At 46.1% G+C, this 17,807-nt stretch overlaps 1 protein-coding gene across 7 annotated transcripts in view; it reads left to right on the forward strand.

Annotated features, from left to right (window-relative positions):
• The window catches only part of Adamts17 (ADAM metallopeptidase with thrombospondin type 1 motif 17), a 321,741-nt gene that overhangs the window by 285,591 nt on the left and 18,343 nt on the right, over nt 1-17,807 (forward strand). For all 7 annotated transcript variants that reach the window (XR_015441655.1, XR_015441659.1, XR_015441658.1 and 4 more), the window contains one exon: nt 15,711-15,915. Coding sequence is in view for 2 of the 7 variants with exons in the window: in XM_004852682.4 (XP_004852739.1) it covers nt 15,711-15,915 (205 nt within the window). In the remaining 5 variants the exon portion in view is untranslated. The remainder of the gene's footprint in view (nt 1-15,710; nt 15,916-17,807) is intronic.

Raw genomic sequence — 17,807 nt, forward strand, 5'->3', positions numbered from 1 at the left:
TTATAACAGTAAGTGAAAACGAGCTAACAATCCTGATTTCAGATAAAGCAAACTTCAAGCGTTAAAAAGCATTGAATGTGACAAAGAAGTACTCTTAACATGTGCAAAGTCTTAGTTCACAATCAAGATTTAATAGTTATAAATATTTAGGGTACAGATAACAGAGCAGCCACTTATGCGAGGAGAAGGAAATGGAAACATACCGGTTGGAGGAGACAGTAACCATCACTGTCAGTGTCAGGTGGACCAAGTGGCAAGGAGACATTTAACAGGTGTTTACTGAGTGCTTCCTGTGTGTCGAAGTCTATGTCTAGTCTGAGACTAATCTAAGATGAAGAGGTGCCTCTGTGCCTTTGGGGGGTTCCTTCGTGGGAAAGACCAGCAGGGAAAGAAAGCAGCTCCAGCCCCAGAGGCAGAGTCCCTGCACGCCCTGCTAGGATTTGCCCCAAGGCTCGTGGAGGCACCAAAGCAGTGGTTGTGCTGAACCACACCAGGGCTGCTGGAGTGTGGTTTGGTGTCCACTGGACAAAGAGAGCCAACCTTGCCTCTCGTGGGCTGTGTCGCTTTGCACAGAACATTTCTCAGGAGTTCCTGGTTCCTTATTTTCCTGGGCATCAAATGTAAATGACAGCACATAACATCTGGTACATAAAAGGTGGTTCCTATTGTTTATTTACCTGAGACTGGTCAGGTTGAAGTCATGCTAAGGAAGCATTGACCAGCTGGCTGTCTCTGAAGCAAGAGAGGGGCAGAAGGCAAGGGACCTGGAAGAGCTGAGGGCTGTGTGCATTGCAGGAAGTAGACTAGATGGAGGCTTTTGGAGCCCTTTTTGTCCTGCTGCTTTGCATGTAAAGCATTGACACCCAAGGGACAGATGTGCGGGACACAGTGTAACGGGCTCCCCATCATGTAGAGATCCAAGCAGCTCCCCTGATTTTCTGAATGCCCTTGATCACCACCTTGGGTCCAGGGCTTCCTTTTCCTTTGGAAATCACCCAAAATGGGAAAAATTGGCAACTCCCCACATGCCCAGCATATACACTAGTTAATGTAATTTATGTCTATATACCAGAGTGTTATGCAAGCCTTAAATAGTCAATCATTAGAAAAAATTTCTGATCACACAAGAATATTTCTGTTATCAATAGTAAAGCAGAATATAAAATGATGTGTTTACAGTATGACATCAACGTTAAGAAAATATGTACTACAAAAAGATGAAGATCATGTGTGTTTTTTGGTTCTCTCACTTCATATTTTTATGGACCTTCCAGATTGTCTGCAGTGTGTATAAATTATAGTCATAATTTATACAAGAAAAATATGGTCATACAAGAGATTCTTAAAATGAGTGAAAGTGTAACCCAGGGTCTCCTGAAGGTCAGCACAAAGATCATCTTTTAAAGCTCTGCTCATTTCTCACTTTTCCTTATTGACAGTCTGGAGTTCAATTTTAAAATATCTACAGAGTCCTTAAGAAGCACAGGACTCTGAGCTAGAAATTGTCCTTCGAGAGAGGCAGGGCTAAGGCAAGGATGGGTGTGGACTGGGACGTGACCAGGCCTTGTGAATAAAGGGAAACCATGTGGTCTCTACGTGGCCCCGGGTCTTTTGCCAGGGAGTCAGACGTTCTCTACAATTCTCCAAATAAAATTTTCTTTTGTTTGCCCAATGGCAAAAATTGCCAACCAGCAATACTTGGAGGGAAAAATGTCACAATTAAAATTTGGTGCCGCAGACATGATGTGGGAGTCTCTTCTCCCAGACTTAAAGGTGCTTCTTGGTGGGGAGTCCCAGAAGCCCAATTAGGCAGAAACCTCATCCTGAGAAGATACTTAGGAGACTGTTCTATAAAAATGAAAGCGAAGAAGCATTGTTCTAGTGAAAATAGCTCATCTGACAGGAAGCTTGTGCATAGAATCTCCAGAGCATCCTGGGTGATTTAATACCACCAACAGAATAAAGCCAGGAATAAAATGAATCACTTTCCTTTCCTCACTGAGGACCCAGGAACAGTTTCTGTAGCTCATTAGGTATTAAAATTATTAACAAATTATTATTTTCAGTTGAAAGTGGTTGTGGGATTCATTATTTCCTCTCATGCCAAAACTCTGCAGTTTGCTCAGAACATGAATTATCCAAAGCAGTCCAGAGTTTCTGAATAGTTTTGGACCAGGTTCACCGCCCCTGGCTCAGCCCCATGGTGGGATGAGTGGCTAAAGGTCTCCCTTACATAATTTACTGGGAACTTAATTGAGACTAATTATTGTCTCTCATTTGCCTGCCTGAAGAACATCTGCCCAGCAGCTGCTGTGACTGCATTTGGTTGGGATGTTTGAATCTTTCTGTGAAGTGAAATAAAGGGCATGAATATTTTATTGTAGATTTATCCCACTGTAACTTTTTATAGGAAACTGCTGGTGGTTTTACTAGCCAGCAGTGTTAATGCGCACTGTCTCTCCAACATGCTGGAGCTGAGGCTTAGGGTGTGCCTCAAGCACAAAATCTCACACCTAGATGGAGGAGGTGGCAGCTAAGACCACACTGGGGGTGGTGGGACACAGATTTGAGACTGAACTATGATGTGCGTGCTAAAGACACAGGCAGCCCAGAAAGGGGCATAGTCGGTAACAGCTTGGCTGTACTTGGTCAGTCATTGGCACATCCCTGTGACAAAGAGTGGGAGCCATTTGTCCCATTTCACAGGTAGAAGAGCTGAACCTGGGGGAGGTTCAGTAGCCAAGGTCAAGAAGGACTTAGGCAGGGAGCCTGAACCAGAACCCAGGCTCTGGCTCTCAGAGTCTGCAAGTCTGTAAGGCTAGGCTGTCTCTGGGGGCAGCAATATTGCCCAGACCATTTGGAGAGCTTTGGAAGTGCCAGAGGTAGAACAGAGCACACCTGGGACCTACAGAGGAGCTCCTGGCAGAGTGGGCACTCGAGAGTGGCCAGCAGAGGGAAGTAGAGAAGGATGCCAGGCAGAGGGAACCACGCCAGGGTCTCCAGGCCAAGGAACATACTACAGCCTGGAGGGTACAGCCAGCCAGAGTGGTGGGGGAGAAGGCTAGCTCCTCTTATCTTAAGTTTTCCTAATTCTAATTTTCCTTAGTCCAGCATAGTATTTTTGTTTGTTTGCATATATTCTGAAAACATCTATAATCCTTCATGGAATGATGGAGCATGGGTTGAGTGAATGACTAAATCATCAGACTGGGTCTTAAATGCCCAGTCCAGGATATGAAAGATAGTAGGCACTAGGGAGCCACTGCAGGTTTTGGAATGAGAAAGTAACATGGCTGAAACTGGCAGAAGCACATGGATTACTTGGAAGGGAAAGAGATCAGATGTGGGGAGGCCAGTTACAAACTGTTGAATTCCCCGGAGAGGGGGGTGGCAGACTGAGCTCCCTTATGGGAGTTGGCTAGGTAGGCCTTCACCATCTCTTCGACATGGCAGGGAGCATTTCGAGCTGAGCCTGGGATCGTAACCCTGCATGTCTGCTCCTAGGAAAGGACTGGCCACTGGGCTTTTGGGCTTTGTCCACCCCAAACCACAGATGTGGTGACATGGGACTCCCTGCTGCCAGTCACACAGGCCTGGGGCTCCCAGGGTAGAGAGTCAGGGGTCCCCTGCAGCCCAGAATCTGTGGGAGCCATGGCATATGTAGGCTTTCCCCAGAAAAAGCACTCTATGGGAGCAAATGAGCCAAAGAGCAGCCCCAGGGTGGGATGAAACCCCTCTGCTTTCGAGGGTGAGGAGGAGGAAGATGAATGCAGAAGCAGAAGGTTGGCAGCAAGCAGCCCGAGCACATGAAGCCAAGGAGGAAGCGCTAAAAGTAAAGCCGAGCAGTGGCCAGAGGCACCACTGTGCTGAGGTTTGCTGTGACACGTGATGCTCATCACGCACCCTCTGCATCCCAGGCACCAGCTGCATGTCCGCATGGCTCCAGCCAGGTGTCTGTCTCCCCTGAGAGCCCTCTTCAGGTTCACCACCATGGCCTTCACAAGCCACAGCCCCCCAGCCCACCACCACTGAGCAGCAGCCTCTCGGGAGCACCAGGGATTGGAAATAGACTGCTGGGGACCCGGTGTTGCTAAGGGGCCTTGCTGGCTCCCAAGGCTCTGGGGGAGACAGGGAGAGAGGACAGCTTGCATTTAGGGGTGGTTGTGGGTGGGGCAGGGGCAGAGCTGTGAATTCCCTTGCTCTGCCAGCCAAGTCCCAGAGCTCTGGCCTGGCCAGGGCAGAGCCGCTGCAGCTGGCTCCTGGGTGTCGTGCTGCGGCCCTGCCGGTGCCCCTCTGAGCCCCGCAGCCCCGGGTAGCCCTGCCTTGGTCCCCTTCCATAAGACCCAGGGCTGCCCAGGTCCAGCCCAGAGAACTCCCTCCCGCTAGCAATGGCTTCTGAGAGCCTGTGGAATTCTGAGCGTTTTTGTAGCAGCAGCGGCGAGGTGGAATGCAGAGGTCTGCCTGCGTGTTTCCATGCTGAATAATCCTGTGCGGCCGGAGGGGACGGCTGCCGGTGTTAATCAGGGCTGGGTGTTTCCTGCAGCTCACTGCTTCATTCAGGACTTCAGGTTCGCTTCTGTCAGGTACCATTCAGACGGTGGTCCTGACTAAAGCCTTGGCACATTCATCTCAAGGGGTGTTTTTTTCCCTAATCTTAGGACAGAATGATGGGGGATTACCTGTTAAACCAACGCAAAGGCAAATGAGCATACGCAGGTTGTGGGAATGTGGTGATCAAAGCCAAGAAAAGCAGTGGAAGACAGTGACGAGGAGAGGCCGCTTGTCCTTTGCAGATGAAAGCTGGCCAGGGTGCAGTGGCAGCCTCCTTGGGACGCTGAAGTTCAGTCCTGACTGGAGGCTGCAGGGCCAAATTCCACAGCAAACACGGCTTGGCCCACACAGGCATCTTTGGGTTTTAAGAGTTCGTGTCCAACATCTTCAGAGCAGGCAAACCCTGGATTTTCAGCTTGGCTTTAAAAAATGAAAGATGGGGCAACACTTAGCCACAAAGGGCCAAAGCCTGGCAGCTGGCTTTGCCCTGGGCACCATGTTCTCAGTTGACTACAGTCTCTGCCACGCCCTGCAGCCACAGCCAGTTCATGCTGTTCTGATTATGGCTTCTCTAAGTATTTTTCTTATACAAGTTTTCATACACAAGCAGGCACTGAAACTAACAAACGCTCACGTCTACACCTCCTGGCGCTGACAGAGCTGCATGATGACCATATTTACTTCTCATCTTTGAGTAATGATACCTTATAGACACATGGAAAGTTATTTTCGCCTCTCCCCAGTCCCATCCTCTTTCCGCAGTTGGTGTATGATTCCCACCCAAATCTCAAATTGTCACAACATAGGTGTGTACCCACAGATCGAAAAGTGCCCTGTGGTGTGTTGTGAGCAGTCTCTTAGCATATGTACCTCTGTCTTCCCCTCGGGGACTCAGGCACGTGGCCTCTGTGCCACTGGGGTGTCCACTTTCTTTGCTGTATGTCATTTCATGTTATGTCTTCATTCATTCTGCCAGTGATGGACATTTGGGTTGCTTTCCATGTGGGGTTTATACAGTTATGTAGCGAATAGCCTTGTGCAGTTTCTTTGGGCATAAGGGCAAGAAATTATATCCCTGGCAGTGGAATTACAAAGTCACTATTGCTGTTAATTAAACACTGTAGCCGTAACTTTTGCTGTTTGATGTGTGATAGCAAAACTAGCATGGATTTCTGTTTTGCCTTTTCACAGTTTCACAAATAGAAGACATAGTCTTACCAAAGACCTTAGCAACCTCAGCATATGATTCTTTCTTCGCTACTGGAATATTTTCACTTTACAGTTTTCTTTGTCACATTTTGGTTTTTAGCATTGCTACTCTTGTAGCCACTATTAAGTAAAATAAAGGTTACTTGAACACCAAGCACTGTGATATTACCGTAGTCATCCTGATAACCGGAAGGGCTGCTAAGTGACTGACAGGCGGGTAGCATACACAGGTGAGCACACATAGGTGAGCACAGATGCACAAGGGATGACAGAGGGATGACTTGGACAGAGCAGGGCAGGTAAAGGTTTCAGCACACTTCTCAGAATGGCATACAATTGAAAACTTAGCAGTTGTTTATTTTTGGAATTTTCCATGTAATGTTTTCAGACCACAATTAACCACAAGTCACTGGGAAACCACTAAAGGTGAGGAGGGCCTACTGTGCTTTCTCATCAACACTATGTAAGGGCCCTGCTTCCCCATCACATCCAGATCCTGCTTAGTCGTACTTTTTAGTGTTGCCAGTCTGGTGGGTGAGAAATGGTACCTTGTAAGATTTAAATTCACCTGCTCTCTACTGAGGTTAAGTCTTTTCCTATGTCTAGGGAATATTTCTATTTCTATCTCACCTACTGTGGCTTATTTTGGGTTTTGCCCACTATCTGATTGGGCTGTGTGTCTTTTCCTAATTGATCAGCCATAAAAGGAAGGAAATGCAGACACATGCTAGAGCAGAGGGCCCGTGTTACGTTGAGTGAAATAACCCAGTCACAAAAAGACAGGTACTGTGCGATCCACATGTGTGAGACACCTCGAGGAGTGAGAGAGAGAGGAATTAAAGTAGTGATTGGCAGGGGCTGGGGAGAGGCGATGAAGGAGCTGTTGTTTGATGGGTATAGAGTTGTAGTTTGAGAAGATGAACAGTGTGGGAGGTTCATGGTGATGATCGCACAATATTGTGCGTATACTTAATGCCACTGAACCAGATGTAGTTACAAGTGTTTAAAGTGAAAATTTTTATGTTATGCATATTTTAACCACACTAAACAAACTTATAAACACAAAGAGTGGCCAATTTATGCCCACTAAGGTGCCTATAATTAACAAAAGACAATAGGAAATTTTTGTGAGGACACAGAAAATTTTACATGGCCGGTGGAGATGTAAAATGGTGCAGCTTGGAAGAGCTCTTCCATCCCTCTAATTGCTAAATGTAGAATGACCATATGACCCAGTAATTCTACTTGTAGGTATATATCCAAGAAAAAAAGGAAACATACATTCATACATAGACTTATACAAATGCTCATAGCGGCATTATTCGTAATATCCAAAATGTGGGTACAACCAGAATTTCTATTAACTGATAAATGAATAAGATACGGTGTATCCATATAGTGAAATATTATTTGGTAACTAAAAGGCATGAAGTACAGAAATATACAACAACTGGATGAACCTTAAAAACATGCTAATTGAAAGAAGCTAGACTCATAGCAGTGGACCCCTGATTTAGGAACTCAATTTGTTCTTGAGGGCTGGTTGTAACTCAGGTTTGTCAGCTGAAGGCTCAGGCACCTCTACACAGCCTTCGAAGTCTCTCTCTCCTGAGACAGGCAGCTCTCAGTGTCCTCAGAAAGACACTGGCCCAAGATTTCTCAATTAACCCCACACAGGAAAGGATGTTATAATGTTCCTTCCAGAACTCTTTAAGGGTTATCTGTATCTAAGACCATCTAGAAGCACAAGTGGCAGGCATTCGGGTCATAACTCAAGACTTTGGTTGTAGGTTAAAACTAAAATTCCAGTTGTAACCCAAGTTGCTCATGTGTCTGGCCGGTCGTAACTTGAGGGTCCACTGTACCACATATTGTGTGATTCCAGTTGTATGAAAAGTTGAGAATTACTGTATCAGTAGAGTCAGAAAGTAGATTAGTGATTTCTTAGGACTAGGGAAAATGGATGGGTACTGAAGGATGATAGCTAAGGAGTTTGAGTTTCTTGTGGGGGCAATGAAAGTGTTTTAAAATTAGATCGTGGTAGTGGTTTCATACCTCTGAGTATATGGAATTATACTCTTTAAAGGGATGGATTGGACAGTATGTGAGCTCTTAATGAAATGGACGAAAGGTGACTGTCATTTAGCAGTGTGTGGCATTACTGTGTTTCCTTATCCATGAGGGGATCTACAAAGGATCATTGCAAGAATCAAACCATTTGAATCACGTCAGGGGCTTAGACGTCTCCTGGCACACAGCAAGCTCTCAGAAGAGGTTAGCTAGTGGAGTTAACTAGAGAAGCTATTTTAGAAATTTCCCCTTAAACTATAGCAGAGTCCCTTTCTCTCTCCCCTCCCTCCCTCCCTCCCTCCCTCCCTCCCTCCCCCTCCCTCCTCCCTCCCTCCTCCCTTCCTCCCTTCCTCCCTTCCTCCCTTCCTTATTCTTTCCCAGGAATAAGAACTATGTGGTCCAAGGGCCTTTTCAGGAAAACATGGACAGGGCTCAGATCCTGGCAAATTACCCTTCCTAACCTTCAGGTTGAAGGGGCACGCTCTAACCTAGAAATAGGTTTTTAAATCAGAATTCAGCTGAAAGTTATTTCTTTTCATGTTCCACATTGTTAACCCTACAAAAGAGACTTCATGTGTTGCTGGGCCTCTCTGTGAGCAGAAATCCATATCTGCTTCCAGAAAAGCACATGTTCATCTTCAGATTTTCATTTCCTCTTTTAAAAAACCAAATATGTGAATAATATTACTTTTCAGGGAAATGTATATGAGAACTCATAATTCTCGGTTTTAAATGGAGGGAGGCAGAGTTGAGATTTCTCAGGCGGCCATAAAGAGGCCCTGTTGGTTCCCCCGGGAAAACCTCACGGCCTGCTCCCAAGTCACCTTCGCACTGCTCACCCCCCTGCTTTGTAGACAGACATCTGCCCAATAAAAGCGGCCATGAATCTTCAGCGACTATAAATGGCACGTGTGAAAGCCGGGTCCTGAAGGTTCCCATCACAGAGCTGCTGGCTGCGTTCTGCCAGGAGCTGGGAGGGGACTCGGCTCCAGCTAGCCGGAGTCTGAGGCTGCCCGTGGTCTGTGGGGCATTGCGTGGGGAGGGCCATGGGCTCTTTGTATCCCCTCACCCGGCCCTGCAGCCCGCATGGTGAGCTAAGTTGCAGGAGCCCTGGGAAAGCCCTGTCACCCACAGTAAAGCAAAGCCAAGCGTCAGCTTTCACAGCCCAGCCAGCAGCAGCCCTGAACCAGGCAGAGAGGCCAGGAGCTCACATCCCTGGGGCCTTTTCTGCCCCCGGCATGGCCCGGCCACTTTACCTGCTGGACATTGCCATCCAGACCTCACACATGGGCACAATGCTCTGGCCACTCTCATGCCAGAGGAGCTCAAAGCTCAGAGGAGGAAAGTGATTCTCACCTCGTTACACACTTCAGTCCTCAAGCAGAGGCCTGGAATTTGCCAGTCTGGAACCAGTGCAGGGAGAATCACATAGGCCTCATGTTTCTTTACTTTGATTAACTGAGCCAATGTAGGGAAACTTCCTAGCACAGAGACTGTCACCAACTACGTGCTCAGCCAAACCAAGCCCTTCCTTTTCACCCACTTGGGAGGTGGTTAAAGTCAACGCTGAATCCCACCAGTAAACCACTTGTTAGCTCAGGTTGTGGTGGAAAGCTGTCAAAAATAAGTGAGCTACCCATGTCCTCTTTTTTGTTATCTGTATCCAAGATTTAATATAAAATAATTGTGTCAGAAGAACGTAACTTGGCAATGCCATGTTTCTTTGTGACAACGAAAAGCACATCTCAGGAGACTTCACAAGGCCTTTGTATCTAGTTTAAATCTTGGCCAAATAAAGATAGGAATAAAGTGAATGCTGAGTAGAAGCTGAACTTCGCTGGAAGTGTGAATGTGACAGGTCTATGGTAAGCAGTCTAGCAGCCCTCCAGGTGTCCACACACTAATCCTGGGGACCACTGAGGTTGAAGACGGAAGCGAGGTTGTGTGATGTGTCCTCTAAAAGAGGTGTGTTAAAAGCTAACTCCGAGGATCTCAGAATGAGATCTTATTTGGAACCAGGATTATTGCAGGTATAATTAGCTGAGATCTTACTGAAGTAAGATGAGTCCCTAGTCCAGCATGTCTGGTGTCCATATGTAAAAGGACAGCTTAGACACACAGGGAGGACACGCTGTGAAGTAGAAGGCAGGGTGATATTTCTACAAACCAAGAACACCAAGGATTTCTAGTCCTTTTCAGCACCTAGGCGAGAGATACAAAAGAGCCCTTCTCCATCAGAGCCCCGAGGAGAAATCAACCCTTATGATACGTAGATTTTAGACTTCCAGCCTCCAGAACTGGGAAAGAGTGAGCTATGCTGTTTTAAGCCACCTAGTTTGTGCTGTTTTCAGCAGCCCTAGCACACACACACAGGCAACCTCAGCAGGCCTTCCAGTGGAGAGCTCATCCTGGATTGCGTAACCGGCTCCAGTGTGATCAGAGGGCCTTGAGAGTGAGGAGGAAGACAGGAGAGAAGGTGGCGTGTTAAAGGCTGCCTGATGCTGCTGGCTCTGAGGTGGAGCAAAGGGCCCAAGCCAAGGGTTGGGGGCAGCGACTAGAAGCTGGGAAAGGCAGGAGGAAACTGTTCTTCCCTGGAGACTTAGGGTGGAACCAGTCCTCCCAATACCTTGATTTTAGACCAGCAAAACCTCTGTCACATTTCCAATCTCCAGAACTGTAAAATAATAAATCGATCACATTTGGAACCATTGAAGTTGTGGTAATTTTTTATACTAGCAAACCAGAAAAAGTTACAAGGTATCAATACAGTCACTGAACAGCCCACAGTGTGTTATTAGAATATTATAACTTGGAGTACAGGTTGAGCATCCCTACTCTGAAAATCCAAACTGTCAGCCCCCAAATCCAAAACTTTCTGAGCACCATCCTGAGGCCATGAGTAGAAAAGTTCCACACCTAATTTTCTGTGTTGGGGCATAGTCAAAATACAGGTACACTCAAAATATTTTATAAGATTACCTTCAGGCTATGCGAATAAGATGTATACGAAACACAAGTGGATGTCATGTTTAGACTTGGATCCCAACCCTTAGAGATCTCATTATGTAAGTGCACATATTTCAAAACCCACAAAAGTCTAAACTCTGAAACGCTTCTGATCCCAGCATTCAAATAAGAGCTCCTCAACCTGTCTATGCACAGAAACTGAGTCTGTGATGGACAGAGGAGTAGAAGCCATGCTGACCTCTTCAGAGGAACAGGAAGAGAGGGGTCTAGATTACAGGAGTGATAACTGTGCCTTCTAACGAATTACAGATTTATGGCTTTTAAGAAGAGCTGCTAAATCAAATTTGGTTAACTAACATTGCCATAAAGGTGTTTTTAGGGGACACGAATGAAAAAAAAGGCAAGACCTAAATTGTACTTGCAGCGTAAGTTGTTTCATGGAACTGCAATTCCTTCCCCACATTACAGGATTTGGAACGAATCAGACTAGGTTGTGATGTTCAGATGAACATGGTGTGCAAGCATAGCAGATGGGGCACCTGTGGGCATAGTTGATCGGGGAGACAGTTTCAGCCACCAGAAAGAGTTTTCAGAAGGGCACTTTTTCCCATGCCTCTGTGAAGTGTCCAGTGTGAGCAGGAACTGAAACACAGCTGATGTAAACCGCAGAATGCTTATGCATGCACCCGAGGACCCTGCTATTGATGGCTCCTTTCCCACCTCTGGGGAAAGCACATTATCAGCAAAGCAGAAAACTGGTTTCTTCTCTCTCACGTTTGGCTGCCCGGGACATGGGAAATCTGTACTTTTTTGCCTTTCCCCTTGCTATTCACTTCTGGCCACCCAGTAACATCCCCTGTTTCTTTCTCATTGTGCTAAAATGCAAATGACAAGATTCTTCATCTTAACCAGTTTTTTAAATTTCATTGATACATTTTAGATATACATAATGATCACATTCATCATAGGGAATTTGAACCTGTACTTGATATATCTTGCTTTTTTCCCCCATTCCCCTCCCCTCCCTTCAATCCCCCTTCCTCTCCTTATTTACAAAAGCTTTGTTTCCATTTTTTCCTTTTATTCTCTTTTTTTTCTTGTCCCTTCCTTCCTTTCTCGCTCCTCCTCCGTTGTTCCCCTTCCTGTCTGAACATTTTCTTCCCATTTCCCAATATGTGTTATGCATTTTGATCCTTATTTACCCTTTCAGATTTCTTACATTGGAGAAACAGTGTGGTATTTACACATGTGTGTCTGATTTATTTCACTTAAGAGTATGGTCTCAAGGTGTGTCCATTTAGTTACAAATATCTCAAGCTTATCCTTCTTTATGGCTGAGTAGTACTCCATTGTACTAAAAAAACACACCTTCTTTATCCATTCATTGATGGGTGGGCATTTGGGCTGTTTCCAAGATTTAGTTATTATAAACAGTGCTGCTATAGATATGGATGTGCATATATCGCTGTGGTGTGATGTTTTTAACTCTTTCAGGAAGATACCAAGAAAGAGAACAGCTGAATCAAATGGAACCTTTAGTTTTAGTTTTTGAGGAATCTCCACACTGATTTCCACAGTGGTTGCACCATTCGACCCTCCCACCAGCAGTGGAGCAGGGTTCCTCTTTCCCCACAACCCTGCCAGCATTTGTTATTGGTTTATAACTTGATAATAGCCGTTCTTTCTGATACTCTATATAGAAACAATTCCTTTTACAATAGTTATTTCCCTAGTTTCTCTCTTGGTGAGTTTGTTATTTTTGTACAGGAGAGCTATTGATTTTTGTGTGTTGACTTTGTATCCACCTATGCTGCTGAATTTGGTTATTAAATCTAGAAATCTTTTGGTGGAGTTTTGGGGGTCTTCTATGTAGAGTATCATGTCATTTGCAAATAATTTAACTTCTTTCTTTCCTGTTCTTATTTATTTTATTTCTTTCTCTTGTCTAACTGCTCTGGCTAATGTTTCCAGAACTATATTGAATAAGTGTGATAAGAGTGGACATCCTTGTCTTTTAGAGTGAAAGCTTTCAGTTTTTGTCCATTTAGTATGATATTGGCTGTTGGTTTGTCATAGATGGCTTTTATCAGATTGAGATAAAGACCATCTATTCTAATTTTCTGTAAGGTTGTTATCATGAATGGGTGTTAGATTTTGCCAACTGCTTCTTCAGCATCTATTGAGATGATCATGTGGTTTTTGTCCTTGGCTCTGCTAACGTGGTGTATTACACTTATTGATTTGCATACATTGAACCATCCCTGCATCCCTGGGATGAATCCTACTTGGTCAGGATGTATGATCTTGACGATTTGCTGCATTCTGTTAGCCAGTATGTTTCTGAGGATTTTTGCATCTGTGTTCATTAGGGAGATTGGCCTGTAGTTCTCTTTTAGGGTTTTGGTATCAGAGTAGTGCTTGCTTCCAGGAAGGAGTTTGAGAGTATTGCTTATTATAGTCAGGATGGCACAGATCAAGAATTTATGCTTTCCTGTTAGTTACTTTTCTCTTGTTGCTAAGACAAAATACCCGACACCCAAAGTTAAAGGGAAAAGGTTTATTTAGCTCACAGTTTGTTGAAGTTTCAATCCATAGCCAGCTGGCCCCAAGGCAGAGTGGTACACAGCAGAGGGGCAACAGGTTATGACCCCAGAACACAGCAAAGGGAACAAGAGACTTTAACGGCATCTTTCTGCCCCTTTTATTCCGTCCAGGCCACCCGGGTTAGAGTGGTGCCAGACAAATCACTCACGTGGTTTAGTGATCACATGCTCTTAATTCCAGCCTCGCACTCTACATTCAGCCACCTCAGAAAAACCATGAAGCGTTGGGGGACATCTAAACACTAGCCATAACATCCCACCCCAGCCCCCAAAGACATGCACATCATGCACATCCCTTTATGCAAAAGGCATGTAGTCCATCTCTAAAAGTTACCAAAGTCCTAACAGTGTCAGCACTGCTGAAAAGTCCAAGTCTAAAGTCTCCTGAGATTTAGGGCAAACTCTCAGCTGCAGGCCTCTGTACAAATGAAAGGAAAGTTACTGCTAAGCTGGGTGTGGTGGCGCATGCCTGTGATCCCAGCACTCGGGAGGCTGAGGCAAGAGGACCACCTCAAGTTCAAGGCCAGCCTGGGGTACATAATGAGGTCAGGACCGGCCTGAACTACAAAGGGAGACCTTGCCTCAAAACACCAAAAAAAAAGAAAGAAAGAAAGTGACTTCTTCACTTAGCATCTCTGAATCTTTCCTAACTCTTCCCCTTCCCATGAGCCAGTTCCAAAGGCTCTTGAGCCACATGGCCAGGTAATGTCACGACAACAACCCCACTTCTCTGGTACCAAATTTTTGTGTTAGTTACTTTTCTCTCATTACTGAGACAAAATATCCAACACCCAGGGTTAAAGGGGAAAGGATTTATTTAGCTCAGAGTTCATAGAGGTTTCAGTCCATAATCAGCTGGCTGCAAGGCAGGATGGACGGCAAACAGGCATCGCAGAGGAGAAACAGTATGGCTCCCACAAGGTAGCAGAAGCAACAGGGGAACTTAACCGTGTCTTTCTGCCCCTTTCACCTCAACCAGACTGCAGGGATTACAGAGGCACCTGATCACTCACATGCTTCAGTAGTCACGCCCTAACCCTAGCATCACACACTTTAGATTCAGCCATCGCAGAAAAAGCATGAGGCTTTGGGGTGCCACCTAAACACCAGCCATAACACCTCCAAAGACCAAAAGAAGGAGAAACACTTAGAATTCAGTGCACTAGTTTTAGTGTTGTTTGAGCCGTTGGCAGGTCCTAGGACAGGAAACTTGCTCAGTGCCCTGAGAGTTCACCATGGCCTCCCCAGGAGACAGTGGCAGCAATCATAGCTAAAGGCTCAAGGGCATATGTGTGCCAGGTGCTGTTGTAAGCAACTTACAGACAGTAATCACCCATGGTAGACACTGCTGTCTCTATGCCTGCCACATTAAGCGGTGGGTCCAAGAAGAGGACTTCACTATCTGGAACAGGAGAGTAAGAGTAGTTAGTGCCAACCGGAGGGGCCCTCCAGGTGCTGCAGATGTTTCTAAAGTGTGGGTGGCACGGCGTGAGCAGAGTTTGTTTCGAGGAGAATTCAGGATTGTTCTAACTAATGAGGAAAGACGGGTTGTCTGCCCGAGCTAGAGCTGCTTTGGCAAGTAGTGAGTTCTTGGGACCTAGAAATGTTGGCTAAGCTTGCCAGCTCACTTGAGGACCGAGCAGGAGAGGGTCCTTTAGTGTCGGTCCCTAAAAGCATTGTAAGCCCCTCTCTGTATCCTAAGGAATCAAGATCCCCAAAGTGCTTTCCAACACTGATGCTGATAGACCCCAGACCATTAAAGCCTTAGGTAGGTAGATGAAGGTTTAGAAGAGCACCTTCAAATGCCTCAACAGCCTCTCTCTTTCCACGCCCCCAAGGTGCCATGCTCAAGAGTAACCATCTCTACTCTGGAGGGGCTGAGGTCTCTGGGAGGCAAAGAGGCCCCGGTCCTTTGCAGAGGTTGCCTGAGTCAGGGGTGCTGCAGTGACATGTTTCCATGGCAGAGCACAGGAAACAGAGAATCAGAGCCAGACCTCATTACCACATTCAAAGGCCCTGCTGGGACATGGCCGGCACCATGTCCACTCGCACACCATTGAACAAAGCGTATCGAATGGCACCGTGTGGGATGGGTAATCCCACCATAGCTGGGAAGCACAACCCACTCTGTAACGGAGGTGGTGTGCACAGAGCTTTCTGTACTGAGAAGGCCGTTAGACTAGATGACCTTTCGGGTGACTCTGTTCCACACTCTGGAATTATTCCATGACCCTCTGGAAGGCACTCTGCTGGGTGCGAAGTGCTGGCCTCTCCCCCCATTTTCTCACTGTCTTTTCTCCCTTTTGGCAGGTGGGTGGCAGGCCTGTGGAGCCCCTGCTCAGCAACCTGCGAGAAGGGCATCCAGCATCGGGAGGTGACCTGCGTGTACCAGCTACAGAATGGCACACATGTTGCTACACGTCCCCTCTACTGCCCGGGTCCCCGGCCAACGCCAGTGCAGAGCTGCGAAGGCCAGGACTGTCTGTCCATCTGGGAGGCATCCGAGTGGTCACAGGTGGGTGGCTGAGCTTGTTGCTGGCGCTAAGGGCCTCCTGGCCTTGTGCAAAGGGACCCCAAAATGGTACCTTTTGATCCTCAGTATCTGACGTGTCCCCACTATCACAGTCCTCACCCATCCCTAGGTGAGCTCAAAGTTGTGTTCTAGCTCATGAGATAACAACATGGCACACGTGCGTGCGTACACACACACACACACTACACACAACACATTTTTGATGGTGCACATATTGACACCACAATGAAAGTACTGTCCTATTTCTTATGAAAATTCTCACATACAAATAGGTACTGACTGGCTTTTTCTCCTTTGAGCATGTTTGGACTGAAGGGTGGTCAAGCTGGGAAAGTTGCTTGCAAAGACTTTCTTTTAATGCCTCAGCCGTCTTTGTACATTGCAAGAGTCAGACGCTGGAAGGGACAGCTTTTGGTATGCAAGTCAGAGTTACAGATCTCATGCCATAGAACAGGTTGGAAGTATGTCAGTTAAACCTTCCAACTTTGAAGGCTGGTCCTGGAAATACCATTTCATCTTTGGTGAGGTCATCCTTCGTGGCTTTGCATTGACTTTACCTTAATGATCTTGATTGTCTGGCTATGAAACAAACAGAAAATCAGTAAATAAACGCCAGGCTTCCCTCTGGTCTTCCACCAGACGTGGTCTAGGAAACTCAAAGAGGCTAGATCCAAGACTCTTCAGTGTGGAAAATATTTTTAAAGTTCCCTCTGATTGCCAAACCGTCGGAATTATTTTGAATAAGAAAGTATTCAGCCCATTTTTAATGAACGAGATATGTGCCATTGGCTGCTCTAAAACTCGAGTTTAATTTTTAGAAAGATCTTGAAATGTACCCATTTATTTTTTTTATTTTTTTATTATTTTATTTTATTTTTGTACTGGGGATCGAACTCAGGTCCTTCTGCTTTTGAGGCAGGCAGCAGAACCACTGAGCTAAATCCCCAGCCCTAGAAATGTACCCCTTTAAGAAGCTGGGTCCTTAGCCTCTCTATGATATTTTGGGAAGAGGAGACAGCTGAAAATGTGGTTGATTTTTTTTTCTAAAATATACTTAGGTCTGTGGGTCTAACCTGCAAGGGAATCTTTCTGTTGTGCTTGAACAGAGGCAGGTCTACAGCCGTATTTCCTCTCCCGCTCTTCACATGAGTCTTAGGATCTTCATCACCTGGCTCGCGATCCAAACAAGATGTATGCTTTCATCAGATCAAGACCCTAAATATTCTACCCAGACTCTTCTGGGGCTGGGGGCACTAGCTTTTTACCAAAAGAACTAAACCTGAAATTATCAGTTAGTAGAGCATTGAAGATCACCATGGTTGGAAAATGTGAGATACCGGAGCAATAATTAAAGAGAGTTTTCTGTGACCATACTCGTGTGCATAGATAGCCCCGACCTTGAACTAGCATCTCACTTGTACTCATCCTGGCCCAGCCTCACCAGCTCAGCAAAATGCTGCGTTCTTAGCATTTATTATCCCTTCATGCATTGCTCACAAAGCTAGTGTTTCTGTCCCTTCACCAAGTGTTGAAGCCCTGCCAGTCCTCCTGAAATCTGGGTCTCATTTTCTCCAGGAGGGTTTTTATTAATGTGGTGCCTTTTATTCAGCCATCAGCACCAACTGTTCTCTCTGCCTGCCCACCCCCAGACTTTATTAGAAGGGAGATCAAATATGCAGAAATGAGCAAGAGGTATGGCTAAGTCTCTCCTGACCTGCGCTTTGTGGCCCCATCCCTGATGGGAAGCAGCAGCAGCCTGCAGCAGTGTCAGTTTCCACGCGTCTCTGTGCACCTGCTGCCTCTGCTCCCTGTCTTACCTCTCTTTCTCTGTCTCCTGTCTCTCCTTCTGCTCGAAGGCCTGGCAGTCTTGAACA

This window comes from Heterocephalus glaber, unplaced genomic scaffold, assembly GCF_053883595.1.
Source record: "Heterocephalus glaber isolate CG9 unplaced genomic scaffold, H.glaber_assembly_v1.0 deba00001531, whole genome shotgun sequence".
NCBI lineage: Eukaryota > Metazoa > Chordata > Mammalia > Rodentia > Bathyergidae > Heterocephalus > Heterocephalus glaber.